This window comes from Eptatretus burgeri, chromosome 8, assembly GCF_056783735.1.
Source record: "Eptatretus burgeri isolate ZD-2024b chromosome 8, Ebu_testis_v1, whole genome shotgun sequence".
Taxonomy (NCBI): Eukaryota; Metazoa; Chordata; class Myxini; order Myxiniformes; family Myxinidae; genus Eptatretus; species Eptatretus burgeri.
The window spans coordinates 80,579,259-80,599,258 of record NC_140968.1 but is presented as its reverse complement, the minus strand read 5'-3'; the positions used below and the strand labels follow the sequence as shown (position 1 = coordinate 80,599,258).

Below are 20,000 nucleotides of genomic sequence, written 5' to 3'. Positions count from 1 at the left end.
ACTACGGTGAAGATTTACGTTCCAACAGGACAATGACCCCAAGTAACAGCCAAAGCAACAATGGAATGGCTTCAGACTAAGAACGTGAAAGTCCTTGAACGGCCCAATCAAAGCCCAGACTTGAATCCCATTGAGAATCTGTGGAAAGACTTGAAGATTGCTGTTCACCAATGCTCCCCATCCCAATTCACAGATCTTGAGAAAATCTGCGAGGAACAAAGGGAGAAAATCCCCAAATCCAGATGTGCAAAGATGATACAGACATACCCAAGAAGACTCAAAGCTGTAATCGCTGCCAAAGGCGTTTCTACAAAGTATTGACTTAGGGGTTGGGGGGGGGGGGGATGATGATGGGTGAATACTTATTGATGCGAAACATTTCAGCTTTTCATTTTTAGCTCGCCTGTTCGAAGAACAGAGAGCTATAGCGATACCCCAGGCATGAGCGTCAGCGTGAGCATCAGCGTCAGCGTGAGCGTGAAAATGTTGAAGTTTTTGGTGCAAGTTATTTTTTCCTTTCTAATGTTTTTATCTGCCACACTATTTTTTATACGCCCGATATATATATATATATATATATATATATATATATATATATATATATATATATATATATATATATATATATATATATATATATATATATATATATATATATATATATATATATATATATATCGGGGCGTATTATGTGATACGGTCGTCCGTCCGTCTGTCCGTCCGTCTGCCTTTCTGTCCGTCCGTCCATCCGTCCGTCCGTTCCTGTCCGCACTCGAACTCCCAAAGTTTTCAACTTTTACGTTTCATATTTGGTATCTAGGTACAGACTGTGGAGACGGTGTGTCGCGACATAGGTTCGTCATCTAAAGTGGTTGCTATGGCAACCAGGATGCTGTTTTCCATCCGTTCCTCTCCTCACTCCAACTCCCAAAGTTTTCAACTTTCACCTTTCATATTTGGTACATAGGTACAGACTGTGGAGACGGTGTGTCGTGACATACGTTCGTCATCTAAAGTGGTTGCCATGGCAACCAGGATGCTGTTTCCGTCCGTTCCTGTCCGCAGTCTCACTCCCAAAGTTTTCAACTTTCACGTTTCATATTTGGGACATAGGTACAGACTGTGGAGATGGTGTGTCATGACATACGTTCGTCATCTAAAGTGGTTGCCATGGCAACCAGGATGCTGTTTTCCATGTAGTAGCACAATTCTGTATATACCTTCTTGTCCGGGTATATACTGTGCTCACTTGCGCTCTTGTTACTGATTGTCAATATACAAATACATATATTGCTTTAAAATTATTTGGATCAGACTTCAATGCAATGCTTTATAAAAAAATATTAATTATTAGACTAGTCTTTTAAAAACGATAAATGTATAAACAGGCGAGCATTGGGTGGCTTTGGCACCAACTGTGGTTAATTAATTTGTAAACCTTTCTAAGAACATGTTTTCATTTGTTATGATGGGGTATTTTGTGTAGATCGGTGACAAATTTAAATTTAATCCATTTTAAATTCAGGCTGTATAGTGGGGCAGATAACAGCAATTTTTGAGAGGAATCATGCAAATGATGATACAAGCATCAAATTTGACACATTTGTTTTCCAGGGGATTCTAATCAAATCTGCCTGATTGGCCATTTGAAAATCCAAATTTTGAAAAAAAAAAAAAAAAAAAAAAAAAAAAAGTCAAGATCACGAATCAATGTTGGATGCTGGCTGAGATTGGTGAATGTTTCAGAAACATCATCAAAGACGTTCCAAGTCTGCCATGCAGTTTTCTTCCCTTGAGCGCGGAAGGCAGACACGACGTCACAACCAGTGAACGCATGGAAGTATGGGATCCCTGTAGCTTTCTCAGGCCCTATTGCAGAAACTACCTCATGAACTGGAATCCATCGTGCCTTGGCTCCTTGGCCAAAGGCAATCCACATGTTCTCAAGACCTAGTTCCTGTAAGGATGGCAGTACAGATATTGCTATGACTAGTACGTCCGTGTCATTTGCCTTAATGATAATGGACTTGCTACCATCCGTCGTTGCATCCCTGGCGTGTACAAATATTTGAGTGTCATCTTCTTCATGACAACATGGAGACACAGCATCCAGTGACTTCCTTGTGTTGCTAATGGCATCTTCTCCTTTTGTGACAATGACTGTGCTTTTCGTCTGTGCTTCACACATCTTTTCCGCAAGGAAGTGAAACAGCTCAGTCTTGTTGCTGTCATCTCGAAGAAAGCTTCTCCAGTTACTTGGGGTCTTACTGGTTCCTGTCACTCTTCTTCTGATTCCTTGCCCCCTTTTCGACCTTGCCTCGGACTTCAGACTTGACTTCTTGTACACATCAAACACTACGTCCACCCTCTCGTACCTGGCACCATAGGATTCCACCTTTGGGATGATGTCTTCTTTAGCATAGTCATCAAATGTCTTTGAAGTGCGTGGAGGTAGGGCATTGATAAGTGCTGAGCCATCAATGATGACTGCATCTCCCCTTGGTTCTCTGTGTGGGATGTTCACTTGCGCTTCAAGAATTTCAGCCAGCTGTGACTGCAAATTTTTTTGAAGTTTTTTTTTTTTTTCTTCAAATTTTTCAAAATTTGGGTTTTCAAATGGCCAACGGGGCAGATTTGATCAGAAAGCCCTGCTGAACAGAAATGCCAAATTTGATGCTTGTATCATAATTTGCAAGATTTTTCTATCAACTACTACACTAGTAACACAATACAATGTGACAAAAGTCGGGTGTGAATACTTTCTGAAAGCACTGTGAATGTCGCATTATTGGTTGGGGGTCGAACATTAATTTTTGGGGCATTACATTAAAGTAATGTCGGGCATTACTTTTGCAGGCCACTATGTAGTGGAAATAATATATGTATATGTACATCTTTTGACATTTTACTTTTTGTTGTAGGATTGTGATAGAATGTCAAATGTTGTGATGGTAATCCATAAGAGGATTGTGATGTCGCATTGTGGCATCGTAATGTGGTGTCATTCCAACCTTGTTTGGTAGTTTTTTTGAGATTTCATCCCTCCATGTTTTTAAATTTTTACCCTTGCCGAAGGAGAAGGTATTGCATTTGGGTCCGTTTGTTTGTTTGTCTATCCGTCTGTCTGTCTGTGTTTGTTTGTCCGCACAGAACTTGTGTTTTTTTCCGCAACCGCTTGTCAGATTCGATGTAATTTTCACCATAGGAGCGACTACTCCCTCATGCAGAATATTTTAATGATACTTATGATGTTATAGGTCACGTGGTGTGGCAGCCATGTTGGAAAAACAGAAAAACTTTGAACCTCTGTATCTCTGAAACTGCACCAAGGAAAAAATTGAAACTTGGCACATGGCAAGTACTCCTCATGGGGAATAAGTGATTTTATTTTTATTTTGATGATGTCATCGGTGCCTTCGTTATGACATCTTAATTACATATGTAGAACGCTACATCTGATCAGTTTAAAAATTTTGGAGGGTCATCTATGGGTAAAATGGTCCACAGAAAAAAATAATAATAATGACATCAATGGTCACGTGATTTGGCAGCCATGTTTTTAAATAAAAAATACCTTCAAAAATAATCTTCTCTGAAGTGGCGAAACTTTACACGTATGACCGCCTATCCATGAGAAACAAAAGGTTTACACATATGACGTCATAGGTCACATGGTTTGGCAGCCATATTGGATTTACCCTAAAACCTTTAAAAAAAATCTTCACCGGAACAGCTGGATAGATCAAGGCGAAACTTCACACACATGTTCCCCAAGCGTTGGGGATACCAGGGTATTCACGAATATAATTGATGGCACATGGTTTGGCAACCATATTGGATTGAGCAAAAATCTTTAAAACATTCTTTCTCTTGAACCGCTTAATCAATTGACATGAAACTTTGCAATAATGATCTAGTAGTTATGGGGAATACATGTTTTAAATTTGAATCTCATTGGATGCATGGTCTGGCAGAATTATTTAATTTTTTGATCTGGGTTCTTTTGATTTTTAAAAATTTATTTTATTACTAATTTTTATACGCCCGACATATATATGTATATATATATATATATATATATATATATATATATATATATATATATATAGATATATATATATATATATATATATATATATATATATATATATATATATATATATATATATATATATATATATATATATATATATATAGATATATATATATAGATATATATAGATATATATATATATATATATATATATATATATATATATATATATATATATATATATATATATATATATATATATATATCGGGGCATATTATGTGATACCGGTCGTCCGTCCGTTCCTGTCTGCACTCCAACTCCAAAAGTTTTCAACTTTCACGTTTCATATTTGGTACATAGGTACAGACTGTGGAGACGGTGTGTCGCGACATACGTTCGTCATCTAAAGTGGTTGCCATGGCAACCAGGATGCTGTTTTCCATGTAGTAGCACAATTCTGTATATACCTTCTTGTTCTTCATAAATTGACGTGTTTGAATATATAATTGTGTGTGTGCGTGCATGTGTGTGTGTGTGTCACAGAGACTTTTTCGGGCATATATTGTGCTCACTTGCGCTCTTGTTTTTGAATAAGACTCACTTGGCTGTGCCTGGATGGGTTTGAGGGTAGAGAAGTAGCAGCTGAAACCTGAATCCTATCCAGGTTCCTCCTGATGCCTTCATCTTTGCTTTTTGCTTGTTTAGGTTCCTTCTGATTGCTCCAATGCAGGACTGTACCTATTTGGTCTTCCATTTGATTTTTATTTAATTTATTTTAATCCTATTCTGAATTCAATTGAATAATAATATACGTCATAAGCCAGGTTCAAGTGTCCGATCAAAGTGGGGTTGCATCATATCGGAACATCTTGGTACCCGTTCATCAATGCCAGCAGTTATAAAGTGGCAGTTCTAGTTATGTCTCTTATTAATTACATAACACACTAGTCAGTACACAAACACCACACAAAATATACCACACAAGACAAGTCCTGGTGAGGGTCTGCAATCTTTAATTGCTCTTTTTCTTGTTCTTAAAATGTTTTTTTTTTCTTGTATGATACAGGATTGTGCCAGTTGTGATTATACATTTTTAAAAAGAAAGGTGAATACTGTCAAAAAAGTAACTAGATCTACTGTGATAATCTCGTAATAAACAAGCAAGAGTTGATCTGGTCTCAGGTTGGATGCACCTTTTAACTAGAACTACGTTGTCGATGGCACACCATCACATATTCCCACGCGCACGACTTTGTCCCATTAACGCTAAGTGAAATTTTATCTTGCAAAATGGATTGACTATTCTTTTCGATTTGATGTGCTTTATGACCAAAGACTTACTATGTTTACTTAATCAGAAGTCATTGCAAGCATGTCAACCTTTCATGAAACATTAATTTAACACTGTCCAGCAATATAGAACTGTACATCAAGTTAATCATAGGAATGACTGTGTATAATATTAATTATAATTATTCATAATCAATTAGATAAATACAGTAAAACCTGTGACTGTTTGTCACTCATGGGGGCCACATAAGTAAGTTCTTTATAAAAGAATTTACCATGTACAATGGTAAATACACTTTCAAAAAAATCGACCCCCATGACCCCAACCCCTATGGCCCGGCCCCTAGGGGTCATATCAAAAATCCAAAAGTGTTGTGCACTTTCCCATACATATATCTACTATGTCCCAAAGTTTCAAGTTCCTATTTCAAACGGTGTAGGAGGAGTTACAGGGTAAGACAGACGGACGTATGGATGGACGGACGGCGGAAACAATCACAATATTCCCGCTTTTCGAATAAAAGGTGTGCCCGTATTTGCTGTTTAAGCTCACATATGCAGCATCACTTTGCTCTGTTTACCCTTATTAGCATTTTCCATGGTGATGAACTCTGTGATGCATCTGTAGTGAGCCTCCCTACAAAACTTACTCATAAATATAATTTTCATGTTGCCTCTTGCCTTTTCAGATTGACCATAGCCGAATATCATGAACAGGAAGAGATCTTCAAACTTCGATTGGGGCATCTCAAAAAAGTAAGATTATCTATTCTGGCACTTTTACGCAGTTCGTTTGCTCAATTTCTTGCAATAATTTGCAAGTTCTAGCCTCATTTTATAATTATGTTACCCATCATATGTGCCACAATTAAGTGGACAATCGCTTAATTCTATTTTTTTAGGCACAAATACAGGGAAACATGATTTTGGAATTGCAATTTATTATTGTAGTTTGTTTCCTAAAGTTGCAAGGCCTCGGCCTACAGATTAGCCTCAAAGCTGTACTACCAGAGTTTTAACAGCTTAAAAACAAATTCCAAGAGTCATCAAAAGATGCATTGTGATCGTACAAATTTTAAGCTATCCGTTTTTCCCATTTTAGGGCGTCAGTGATGGACACGCCAGTCAGAATGCTACCAAATTTGGGTTTCAACATTAGGCCAGCGCAGGGAGGTTAAATTGTGAAGATCATACCGATCACGTGACCGGAAGTGTGTCCAAATAGCTGACAGTCAATTTTTTTGAAAAATCACGAAAATTCCTTCAAAAATCTTCTTCTTCAGACCCACCAGTCAGAATGCCACCACATTTGGGTTTCAACGTCAGGACAGGGTCATGATGTTAAATTGGGGAGGCCATGCCGATCACATGACCAGAAGTGTGTCAAAATTGTGGTCCTGCAAATTCCTTCCAAAAATCATCTTCTCCTAATCCACCAGTCAGAATGCTACCAAATTTGAGTTACATTTGGCCAGGGTTTGGATGCTAAACTGCTGATCATTCTGATCATGTGAAAAGAAGTGTGTCAAAATGGCTGACTTCATCAACTTTTGGGAAAATTGCGTTAATTCCTTTAAAAATCTTCTTCTCCAGACCCACTGGTCAGAATGCTACCAAATTTGGGTTACAACATCAGGACAGAGTCATGATGTTAAATTGTGGAGGCCATGCGAATCACGTGACCGGAAGTGTTTCAAAAATGGTGGACCCTCAAATTGCTTCCAAAATCTTATTCTCCTTATCCACCAGTCAGAATGCTACCAAAGTTGGATTACAGTATTAGGCCAGGGTACGGATGTTAAGTTACCGGTCATACTGATCACGTGACTGGAAATGTGTCAAAATGGCCGACATAGTCAGTTTTTGGGAAAATCGCCTAAATTCCTTCAAAAATCTTCTCCAAACCCACCAGTCAGAATACTACCAAATTTGGGTTACAGCATTAGGATAGGGTCCTGATGTTAAATTGCAGAGGCCACACTGATCACGTGACCGGAAGTGTGTCAAAATGGTGGTCACACAAATTCCTTCAAAAATTTTCTTCTCCATACCCACCCATCAAAATACTACCTGATTTGGGTTACAACATTAGGACAGGATCGTGATGTTAAATTGCGGAGGTCATGCCGATCACATCACCAGAAATGTGTCAAAATGGCAGACTTGGTAAAGTATTTAGAAAATTGTGTAAATTCCTTCAAAAATCTTCCTCACCAGACCCACCAGTCAGAATTCTACCATATTTGGGTTACAGCATAAGACCATGGCCCAGATAAGCTACAGGTCCAGTGGTGCTATTTTTTTATTTTAGTTGTGCTTCTCTCTGTTCCCTCTCTATTATTTTGTTGTGCTCTTTATGCCCAGATTATTTTGTGTATAATGTTTATTGTGGAGTCCACTGAAAGCAGCCAATGTGTTTTTATTGGTGCAGGAAGAGGCTGAGATACAGGCTGAGTTGGAGAGGTTGGAGCGAGTGAGGAATCTACACATCCGTGAACTGAAGCGTATTCACAATGAGGACAACTCACAGTGAGTTTCCTTCTTGTTTATTATTTATTATTTATATTTCATGTGAAAAAGTAAAGCTTCTTTTTCAGTCTCCTATCCCTGCAATTTTTTTTCCTTCGCATGTATGAGTATATATCAAAACTAGTATTCGTTTTGGTTCAGTTTTAGTTTGTAAATAACTGCCCACTGCATAAAGCCATGTCAGCTGCAACACAGCTTGACATACCATCAGTTGGCATACATTGGTGTTGGCAGGCTTTTATTTAAAAACTAGCAAATACCACCCGTCGCTTCACTGATGGGACTAATGAGAGGGGGAAAAGAAGAAGGGGGGGGAGAGAAAGGGGTGGGGCGAGTGATGGGGTGGAGGGGGAAAGAGGCAGGAGTGAGAGTGCCAAACTGCCTGGAAACAAACACCGCCCGGACAGTCTAAAGCCAAGCTCTCTTGAGACAAGCTCCCGCCTGGACACATGCGACGACGAGCTCCCGCCTGGACGCATGCGACGACGAGCTCCCGCCTGGACGCGTGTGAAGACGAGCTCCCGCCTGGACGCATGCAGAGGCGAGCTCCCTCCTGGATGCATGCAGAGGCGAGCTCCCGCCTGGACGCGTGCGGAGGCGTGCTCCCGCCTGGATGCGTGCGGAGGCGAGCTTCCGCCTGGACGCGTGCGGAGGCGAGCTCCCGCCTGGACGCGTGCGGAGACGAGCTTCCGCCTGGACGCAAGTATATACGTATATAAGTAGATATATATATATATATATATATATATATATATATATATATATATATATATATGTATATATATATATATATATGAGGCGCCGCGAGGAGGAGTGATGTAAGGGACACATCGGTCATTTTGGAGTTAATGCCATATTGTTACAGATTCGAATGCCACCCAAGTCGGCTCCAATCCGTAGCCAGTTTGGGTTTTCGCACGCTTCTCTCGACAGCCAAATATTGAATATTCGGCATCACTTAACCACCGTCGTCTCCGGGGTTATAACGCCGGTTGGTTCGGCACAGGCCTCAGGTCATGCGCCTCAAATCGGGATACCAACGTACACCTCAACCTTACCAGTTGGGGGAATAGACCCCGGTTACAGACTGGTTTTGTCAGAGACCGAGAGAATTCTGCCAGTCTGTAACCATTTTGGTTTTTATATCCAAATCGAGCGGATCGTTCCTCGGTGCGGCACAAATTAATTCAAAGCGGCAACTTCATACGAATCAGCCAGATTTATTGGGGACACATCGGGGAACACGACACAAGCAAAGCATTCACGACAATGTTATAATTAATCTATCACCCGTTCTTAACTAGGGAGCTACGGATTACGGGTTTCGAAGGGGACCCTAACGAGATAAACCTTAGACAACATGCAGACAAGACATGGACACCATGCAGACAAGACACAGAGTACTTGGTGATGCTTGATGGAGGAGAGGAAAAAGTGTCAAAGGCCCGAATGCGGCTCGTGACAAGCCGATGTCCACGGATTCGAGCACTCAAGCTCAAACACGCCGCGTGGCAAAATGGCGGCGGCGTCCATTTGTCGCAGCCCTCACGCACGCAGCCTCGACGCGTTCTGACCGCACGAGGTTGACTGCACCAGAGCGAAAGATCTACGGTGGTATGCTCCAGCTGGCTTTTCACAAGGTCCAGCATCCAAGTCCAGGCCTGGCCTGTTCACTAGACAAGGCCAAATCGAAGTGTTGGGCTCCGCTGGCTGGGTCCGTGGCCGAGGAGGCACCGCTGGCCAAAACCAGTCCTCCACAAAGTCTATCGCCCCACTTGACGTGCAGGCGGCCTCTCCCACTGCCAAAATGGCAGACTCGACGCACAGGCAGTTTCTCTTACTGCCAAATGGCAGACTCTGCGCGTTCAGTTTCCCTCTCGCCTCTCAGCCGACTGCAGTTTCACTTCTCCTTCCCGGCGCTCACTCGCCTCCCAGCCCACTAGCTCCTCCCTTCAGTTTCACTTCCTTCTCTCGGCCACTCCCTCTTAGAGCGCTGGGCGGGGACTATTGTCCGGAGAGAGGAAGGAAGAAGAAGAACCTCTCGGTCCACCACCACTGTACGAACAATAAACAGCCTCCTATATCTCCAGACACACATGTAACATCCATTTACCGAACAACCTGGCTAAACATGCATTTAATGGAGGATCTGGGCTAATCCTCTATTTAATAACACACTAAGGGCCATTTCCGCAACACTACCCCCTCCTGAGGCTCTCCCGAGCCTCCATCTGGGGCAGCCCACGGCAATGGCCCTGTCTAACATACAGCACAGATCTCCCATTTACTCTAACCCACAACATGGGAAGCACTTAACTCCAAAAATCAAAGTGTCACAGTAAGATTGGCATGTTCTATCCCAGTGTGTCGGATCACTAATCTAACAACAAATTCACACTCTATGCACACTACTTAACATTCTAATGATGGATTTGAACGGGAGGGCATTCAATTTTACTTTTAACACCAATATTTGCATAGGAGCAGGACATTCAAAGGTTCAAAGGTCTTTCACGTGTTCGCTCCTTCATGCCCCCTCCTGGCAGTATTGTCCATTCACCCCTGAGGGTTTCCTCACTTCGTGGCCTTATTGGCCTCTCACCAGGTGAGTTCAGTCGGTCCAGTGGCCTAATCTCACAAAGAGTTCTTCGGCCCACTGAGCCCACAAAATGGCACGAATCTTCGGCCGCAACGGCCCACAAAAGCACTTTGGCCTCAATGGCCCACAAAAATGCTTCGGCCCATATGGCCTACTCACAAGCAGCAGCAGGCAACAAGCCCTGCATTGGACAGCAGGTGACACAACAATGGTGGCATGGTGATATAGGTGGTAAGCAAATGCAGTTTGGAGGCGTTCTTGGGGACGCAAATGGGTGTGATGACCTCAGACCAGGTGAAATGGAGTGTACCCTTAACCTTCCTTGCCTGACTTGTTTTGGCAGGACTTGTTTTGGTTAAGTTCTTTTTTATTTATATTTTATTTCTCTTTTTTTTTTCTTTTACTGACAGGATGGTGTGTTTCTTACTCATCATTGTCTTCGTGGGTGTGTGCTCATGACATACTGGTGGCCTCTCTGGCACTTGGAGAGGGTGACCTAGCCTGGCCCTTGCTGACAAATTTTCTCATCAACACTACTCGTACCAGGTGTAACACATGAATGGTGCAGAGGAGAGTTCATCAAACCTAACCATTTACTTTTAGCTCGAAACAATGCAAAAAACCCTGCTATGGCGAGAATGATCCTAATGACCCATCTTTCCCGACCTGGCACACTGTTCCATTCTATTAAACCTGGGCAAGGCCCTTATTTTTCTTTTTACATTTGGTGGTGCTAGGCATAACTCGCTGGCTGGGGAGTGTGACTACTACTAGGCCTCTCTGCCTGCCTCCATCCGGGGGTGGAGGACACCCAGCAACCTCGGGGCTCACCTGAGCGTGCTTCTGGCGCTCCTAACTAAGGCCTTAGTCACATTTGGCTCGGCGTCCGTAGGGTCTACAAAATCTACGGCCACTAGCAATTATAGGGCGGCAGCAGTATTTCCATGGTCACACAATGTAGCAGTCACATATGTTTTTATTTTTCGGGGAGCCGCATGGGTTGTTTAGAAATTGTGGAGACCGAAAATGTGGGGATGCCGTACGGTCTTTGATTTGATGTTACACGGTGACCTTAGGGCATCCCTGCGGCGGCCATAGAATTTTCAAGGCAGACGCAAAGTAGCCGCAAGGCGACCGCAGGGGGGCCCTAAGGCGAACGTGCGGCCAGACGGACGGTAACGAGTGGGTATATATACCATTTATTTTTTTACTGAAATAAAAATATACCAGTTAGGAATATACCAGTATATATAACTGAATATATATATATATATATATATATATATATATATATATATATATATATATATATATATATATATATATATGAATATATGAATATACCAGTTCGGAGTATAGGCAAATACCTATACTCCGATCTCTAGCGGTAGCGCACGGTGGATGCACGGTCGACGCAGACTGCCACGGAGGCCGTGCGAAGGACGCTCGACGAGCGTAGGGGTACCGTGCGTCGACCCTGCGTTGCCCGCAGGTAGTCACACAGACCGCAAGGCCACCGTACGTTGAACACAGGGACGCCTTAGGACTACCCTACGGCGACCGTGGAAATAGTGCGGCCGCCGTAATTTTTTGGGGGTTGGCAAAATTCATTTTTCATTGATAAGAGCCTACAGCAGCCACACGAATAAAACAAGCCTACCGTACGTCCTATGTACGGTCGACGTGGCACACATCTACGTCACAGCTTGGCTTGTCGAATTGCTACAGCCATCGTAGAAATGAAAAAAGTTATAACTCCACGCTATAATTCCACGGCTACCCCTACGGCCTGTAAAAGATAGCCATACGGCGTAGGGCCACCCTGAGGCCACCTCAGAAACTCTGCGGCCGCCGCATGTTTCTGTCAATTCAAGGGGGGGGGGTACGGCCGCCGTATCCAAGCCGTAGAGCAAATGTGACTTAGGCCTTAGGGGTGGCTCTCTCTCGCCCCCATACTGTGTTCTCCTAGCACCCATACTGTGCTCTCCTAGCACTGAACCTAACGTGCTCTCCTGGCACTGACCTACCGTGCTCTCCTGGCACCTCTGACAGCCTTCACCTTCCAGGAACCCCCAAAGCCCTGGTGCCCTATTTCCCAACTCACCAACTTCCAATACCATGTCACACTCCCAGCCAGTACCCCCATACCTTGGCCTGCACCTACCTCTAGCAGTCCGCCTGCACAATGGAACAGCAGCCAGAATCCATGTCGAATCCTCTAAGTCCCCCTAACCTTCACTAACTTGGTTCGGAGACTCCTACCGACAGGGTACGTCGTTCGCACTCACCTCATTTGCACAATTACGCCATTCACCCAAACACTTTAGTCATTCATTCCACAGTGCCACACACCCAGTCCACAACACCATCCAACACCTTTCACTTTTATGTGAAAACAAAAACACACCAGTCTTTCAGATCCCACCTGGTCATCAAATTTAACTGGTACACTTTTTCATCAAACCCCAATCAATTTGTCACTATGTCCGTCGTCCGCTGGCCTCCTCCATATTGCCCTAATCGTTTATTTTCAATAATTTAAACAAAACATCAAAATCTCTTCACCAGTCCCATGGAACCTCTGCATGGTTCCAACCAGGCGTTTCAGTGTTTCCTCAAACAAGCCACTCTTTGTCATCCACTTGTTTCAAGTGTATTTAACGCTCTGCCTGTAATGTCTCCACCACTTCTTTTTTTTTCAATAATCACCCAAATCCACTCGTGCCACTCTTATCCCTCCTATCAGTCTCAATTTGCAATCACTCTCGATATAATTTTCAATCAAGATTTTTACATCCCCATATGGCCTGCTTCTTTCGCTCATTGGAAAGGGAGTGAGGGAACGAATCCCTCATTACCCATTACATGACCCCGCCGCCTTTCCGCCACGGCTCAAAGGGGTCACGTCTCAATTGGGGTTGTGGTCCACCCCCTCCTTTTCTCCAGGGTTCGCGGAAGTCAGGTAAACCCCAATCGGGGGAGCGCCCCCCCCTCTCCTCCAGGGTTCACCGAAATCAGGTAAACCCCAATCGGAGAAGCGGCCTCCCCGTCTTCTCCATAACTCCCTGAAGACAGATAAACCCCACTCAGCTAGCCAAACCCTCCTGTCCTCAGAGAGGTTTGAAGACCAAGTGACACACGCCAGTGCCACTTGCAACTCATCTGCGCTCTACCCCAAAGTTCCTGTGAGGCTGAGAGAGAAATTAAAATCCAATTTCTAAAGCCTGCTCCTGGATGCAGCACCTCCATCTCAAGAAGAACTCATGCGGAGCTGTCAATTATGGTTTTTGTCCCCTGGCTCAAGTTCTGTCCTGGTGGCATTTATATTTCCCCTGGCACCTCTAACCTATTTCCTACGTCACCACTCATTCACGCTCAGGATTCCCACACACAGCAGGCTGCACACATTCCAAGGTTAGGTGTTCACATTCCACACCTTCAATCTTGCCTGTGCACTGACCAACCGCTTCGCACTCCAGAGCTACATTGCCGAACGCCACGTGAGTACCCACACACGTTTCGGCCTTAGCAGCACACACCGGTGCTGTAGTCTGGACTGTGGGCTCACAGCATTCATTCACAGGCACTCCACACACACAATCAGGGGTCATGCATACATGTACCCCATCGGACAGAGTCTCTTCATTAACATAAAATTCAATTCCTACCTTAAGCTCATCGTCCACACCATGTATGCATGTGCCCACGTACCTGCTTCGTTCCAGAGTCACCTCGGTCCGGTCGCTTCTCTCCAGCAGGTTGCTCATCATCGATTCGCCACACTCCTCTGGGGCTGTCAGCTCCACATGCTGGACCTGCTCAAAATGTGTTTCATTCGTCAACAACCCCGTATGTTCCCTCAATGTCTCCTGCACCAGGGTTTGCTCTAATTGTGGTTTCATCGGACGAGTGATGTCAATCAAGTTCTGCACCACTAACATTATTCCCTGTGGTGATGTCACACATCCCACATTATTGTGCTGTTCTACTTCCTGGCTCCATTTTCCTTTCCATTTGAGTCGTTCTTCCTCTCCGAGCCTTTTTAGTTGTTCGTTGTCTTTCCGGAGTTTTTCCATATCCACGTACTCCAACTTTGCTCTCTCCTTTAGTTGGTCAATTTCAAATTAATGTTCTTTTGTTTCCTCTCCCACTGTCTCTCTTGTTCTTCCTTCTCCAATCTCGTCGTTTCCTTCAATTGGTCGATTTCCCTTTCCTACTTCATTCCTCGTTCTTTCACCATCTCCACGTACTCCAACCTTGCTCTCTCCTTTAGTTAGTCAATTTCAAATTCATGTTCTTTTTGTTTCCTCTCCCACTGTCTCTCTTGTTCCTCATTCTCCAACCTCGTCATATCTCTCAATTGGTCGATTTCCCTTTTCTGCTTCATTCCTTGTTCTTTCACCATCTCCGCATACTCCAACCTTGCTCTCTCCTTTAGTTGGTCAATTTAAAATTCATGTTCTTTTTGTTTCCTATCCTACTGTCTTCCTTCTCCAATCTCGTCTCCTTCTCCTTCTCCAATCTCGTCATTTCCCTCAATTGGTTGATTTCTCTTTCCTGCTTCATTCCTTGTTCTTTTTGTTTCCTATCCCACCGTCTCTCTTGTTCTTCATTCTCCAATCTCGTCGTTTACCTCAATTGGTTGATTTCTCTTTTCTGCTTCATTCCTTGTTCTTTTTGTTTCCTATCCCACCGTCTCTCTTGTTCTTCATTCTCCAATCTCGTCGTTTACGTCAATTGATTGATCTGCACAGTGTGGTTCCTTGTTCATTCATCTCGTCGCCAGTTCATTTCCCCTGCACTCCGATTTCCAAAGCTGTTCTGACTTTTCCAACAATTCTTCCTTCCTTTTCTCCAGATTTTTCTCTCCTCTTTTTATCTCCCGTTCCAGTCTCTCTCTTGCCTGATTGCCTGATCTTACCTCTTTCTTCAGATATTTCAATTCCAAATCGTGTTCCCGTTTTTCCTTTTCCAGCTTTATTTCCCATTCTTCTTCCAAGCTCTCCCTATCCTGGGAGTTACTAATTTGTTCCTCCTCTATTCCTTTGTTCAGTTCGCTCTTCTCATGTTCCAACCTATGGGTAAACCACTCTACTTTCATCATTTCTCCACGTAGTTCCACGCCTGTGTTGGCTAAGTCATTTTCCAGCCACTGAATTCTTTCCTGTGCATCGGCCAATTGTTGTGACCCCCCGTGCACATAATTTTCGTGAACCTCATCTGCGTGCCGTTGTGCCTCGTCCAATTTAATTTGCAACTCCTCTATATAATTCTCACCACACTTCACATGTTCCCAGGTATCCCCCAATCCTGCATGAAGCTCGTCAATGTATGCGTAAGTCGTCCTGCTTCGTTTGCCATGGCACATGCCGTGTCCACGTGGTTCGAACCAGTGGGTGAGAACGTTTTCTTCGTGCTGTGCGGTTTGTTGCGCTATTATTAGCCCACTCCCGCTTCATGTCGCGCTGAGGTGGAGCCGTGCCGCCATTTTGCGACTCCATTTTTCTTTATAATTTCTAAGTTTTATATCCGATCCGCTCAAAATAAAATCACAGCAAATTTGGAATTTGTGAGCATCGTTTTTATTTCTTTTTTCCGCATGCCTCTCGTAACCAATGCTCGAGGTGCGAACAACACCAGATATTGCTGAAACGGTGTCCTGCAAATCTATTGAGGTGGAGGGATTCTCATCCCACTTCTGACACCAATTGTTACAGCTTCAACGGTGGGGAGATTCAAATGCCACGCAAGTCGGCTCCAATCCGTAGCCAGTTTGTGTTTTCGCACCCTTCTCTCGACAGCAAAATGTTGAATATTCAGCGTCACTTATCCACCGCCTTCTCCGGGGTTATAACGCCTGCTGGTTCGGCACAGGCCTCAGGTCACGCGCCTCAAATCGCGATACCAACGTACACCTGGACCTTACCAGTTGGGGGAATAGACCCCGGTCACAGACTTTTGTCAGAGACCAAGCGAATCCTGCCAGTCTGCAACCATTTTTGGTTTTTATATCCAAATCGAGCGGATCGTTCCTCGGTGCGGCACAAATTAATTCAAAGCGGCAACTTCATACGAATCAGCCAGATTTATTGGGGACACATCAGGGAATACGACACAAGCAAAGCATTCACGACAATGTTATAATTAATCTATAACCCGTTCTTAACTAGGGAGCTATGGATTACAGGTTTCGAAGGGGACCCTAACGAGATAAACCTTAGACAACATGCAGACAAGACATGGACAGCATGCATACAAGATACAGAGTACTTGGTGATGCTTCATGGACGAGAGGAAAAAGTGTCAAAGGCCCGAATGTGGCTCGTGACAAGCCGATGTCCACGGATTCGAGCACCCAAGCTCAAACACGCCGCATGGCAAAATGGCGGCGTCGTCCATTTGTCGCAGCCCTCACGCACGCAGCCTCGGCGCGTTCAGACCCCGCGAGGTCGACTGCACCAGAGCGAAAGATCCACGGTGGTATGCTCCAGCTGGCTTTTCACAAGGTCCAGCATACAAGTCCAGGCCTGGCCTGTTTACCAGACAAGGCCGAATTGAGGTGTTGGGCTCCGCAGGCTGGGTCCGTGGCCGAGGAGGCACCGCCAGCCAAAACCACTCCTCCACAAAGTCGATCGCCCGACTCGATGCGCAGGCAGTTTCTCTTACTGCCAAATGGCAGACTCGGCATGCTCATTTTCCCTCTCGCCTCTCGGCCGACTGCAGTTTCACTTCTCCTTCCCGGCGCTCGCTCGCCTCCCGGCCCACTGGCTCCTCCCTTCAGTTTCACTTCCTTCTCTAGGCCACTCCCTCTCAGAGCGCTGGGCAGGGACTATTTTCCAGAGAGAGGAAGGAAGAAGAAGAACATCTCGGTCCACCACCACTGTACGAACAATAAACAGCCTCTTATACCTCCCGACGCACATGTAACATCCATTTACCGAACAACCTGGCTAAACATGCATTTAATGGGGGATCTGGGCTAATCCTATATTTAATAACACACTAAGGGCCATTTCCACAACAATATAGCACTATTTTAACCTTTACCCTATCAACCGAGCCTATCATCATCATATCATTAAAAAATGTCGCTTACGTAACTCCTCCTCGCGGGGCCTCGTATACATGTATACAAAATGTCAGATGCACCTCCTGACTGTTATGGTGACCATCGCCGCGGATTATGTCTTACACGGTAAAACGGCATAATCTGCAAAGAGCAACAATCTGTCTGCCACCCAGACGGTTGTTCCGGCAAATGCAAACTATTCAACGAGAAGGCACGTGATGTGGTCGGCGGTAAAGCCAAACATGTGGAGTATGACATGCACTCCCCCAATCCCAATTGGGCATCGCCCTACACCAAAGCGTCCCCTCCAACCTGGAACCCTGGTTCTGTGACTCTCGTCAATGTTATCCAATGTCCCTTGAGAGACAAAATTCTTCTTCGCCCGACGGTGAGTTCCAAGACATCCACCGGCAACATCAAGGATGGTGGTCTTGAACACACTCCACAACACTTCATGATTCCACAAAGCACCCAGACCCCCTAAATCCCCACTCAGCCTGTTCGCAAACTCCTCACCTACCTTCTCATCCTTTAACTTGCCAACATCCAGCTTAGGCTTGGATGGTACCATTCTCCCGGATTTAAGCTGCACCTTCAGAGTTCCTACCACAAGCCTGTGGTCGATATTGAGGAACTGAGAACTCCAGTAGACCCTGCAGTTCTGGATAATCCTCCAGTGACCATCAACGGGCACATGGTCTATCTCCTTTGCCATACCACCATCGTTGGAACACCAAGTCCAGCTATGAGCCTGTGGGTGCTGAAACCATGAACCAGCCATCCAAATTCCACAACTTCTTGCAAAGTGTAGGAACTTAGTGCTATTTTGGTTCACAGTTCCAGACTCATAGTGACTAATACATGTCTCATAACCATCCCTATCAGTTCCAGTCAATGCATTGAAATCCCCGAAGATGAGAAGAGCCTCTCGCCTGGGGCACTGATCAACCAGACTCGAGCGTGGCATAGAATGCGTCCTTCACGGTGAGATCACTGACCTCAGTCGGAGCATACACAGAGACCAGGGAAACGTCACTCAAGGAGTGACGAATCCTTCGTCTCATAATATTCTCATTGATCGGTGTTACCTCAATTATCATTGTGGTCAGCTTATTGGACACAGCTACAGCAACTCCTTTGGCATTGTAACCATCACATCAACCAGACCAATCGTAGGTGTAACCACCTGCCATAATCTCTCCGCAATCCCGTCTCCGAACCTCAGAGAGTGCTGCAATATCGATGTCCAAACGCGTGAGCTCAGATAGAGACAGGTGATCATCCTCTCTTTGGGATAATACATTCCAAACACCCACTTGAAGGGACCGCCATCTGGTGGATGACACCTCAGCACCACCCTGACACACACTACCGCAATCTGACCCTGGAAGGATACCCCATGGTTTTCCTCCTATCATCAGAGAGTGGGGGTCCCAAAGGCTTTGCCGCAATTCCATCATCCGGTGAGCTACCCTGCGAAGGGAAGCTGCACTGCAAGTACTCCCACGGAGTGGGTTTTCAGATTTATTTGCGTTTTTGTGTTCTGTGGAGTGAAGGGTTTTACGGTGGCCAGAGTGCAAATCCTGCCACCAACCTCTTTAAAAAAGTTACCCAACTGCAGGAAGATGTCTGCAGACACAGTTGGGCACTAGATATGAATGGCCATTGGCTCACAAGGAGCTCCTCCCCCATTTGACAGGTTTTGTTTTTAATCCTGCTGGGTGTCCATATCCGTACACCTTCCTCACCAGGTAACCTAGTGGGGGAGACGGTTTAGTTACCGACAACCTGACCATGAAACAAGTTAGTGCAGATTTACATGGTACCTGTAGCAAGTCACAGATCAAATCTGGCCTGACCTGACAATAATGAAACCTCGCAGCCTGAAACTTTGCACGCTTACTAAGGGAACTCCAAGGAAGTGCATGAGTGAAAACTGGGTGCTTGTGTTGATTAATACACCCCTTTTGAAGATTATAATTAATGGCCTTATTTAATTAAATTCTTTATCAGGTGATCCTCAGCCACTTCGCTCTATATGCGGTCTTGAGGCGTTTCCTGGGTAACCTCGCTGGGGTCTGAAGCTGCCATTTTTCTGGCCTCCTCAACCATGCCTTGACTTGGAACAGGCTGCAACGATTTCTTAACGATAAAGTTTTTTTTTTTCACTTTCCTCACTCCTATTGTCGAATGCCTGTTCATCATAGCTAAGAATTGCTGGGTACATTGCAATGCTTATAAACACCCAGAGACACCAGTGTTGGTGGCTTTATTTAATTTCCATCCATTTGATAACCTCAATAATCTCTTAAACTAAGCCAAATTACAAATTGTAAGCTTCAGTTATGAACTTAGCAGCAGTTCCTCCACAAAAAAGTGTTAATTTGTCCAATTCGGACATTGCTTGAGCGTTTCCGGGTGCATAGTTTTATCGATAGCAATGGAAATCGCTTTCCAAGCCAGGTGTTCTGTTGGAGTG

At 44.4% G+C, this 20,000-nt stretch overlaps 1 protein-coding gene across 12 annotated transcripts in view; it reads left to right on the top strand.

The window, feature by feature from the left end:
* LOC147022147 (serine/threonine-protein kinase tousled-like 1) overlaps positions 1-20,000 on the top strand; it is a 262,868-nt gene that overhangs the window by 184,524 nt on the left and 58,344 nt on the right. For all 12 annotated transcript variants that reach the window (XM_085892778.1, XM_085892777.1, XM_085892776.1 and 9 more), the window contains 2 exons: positions 6,014-6,080; positions 7,756-7,853. In XM_085892778.1, coding sequence (XP_085748904.1) covers positions 6,014-6,080; positions 7,756-7,853 — 165 coding nt within the window. The remainder of the gene's footprint in view (positions 1-6,013; positions 6,081-7,755; positions 7,854-20,000) is intronic.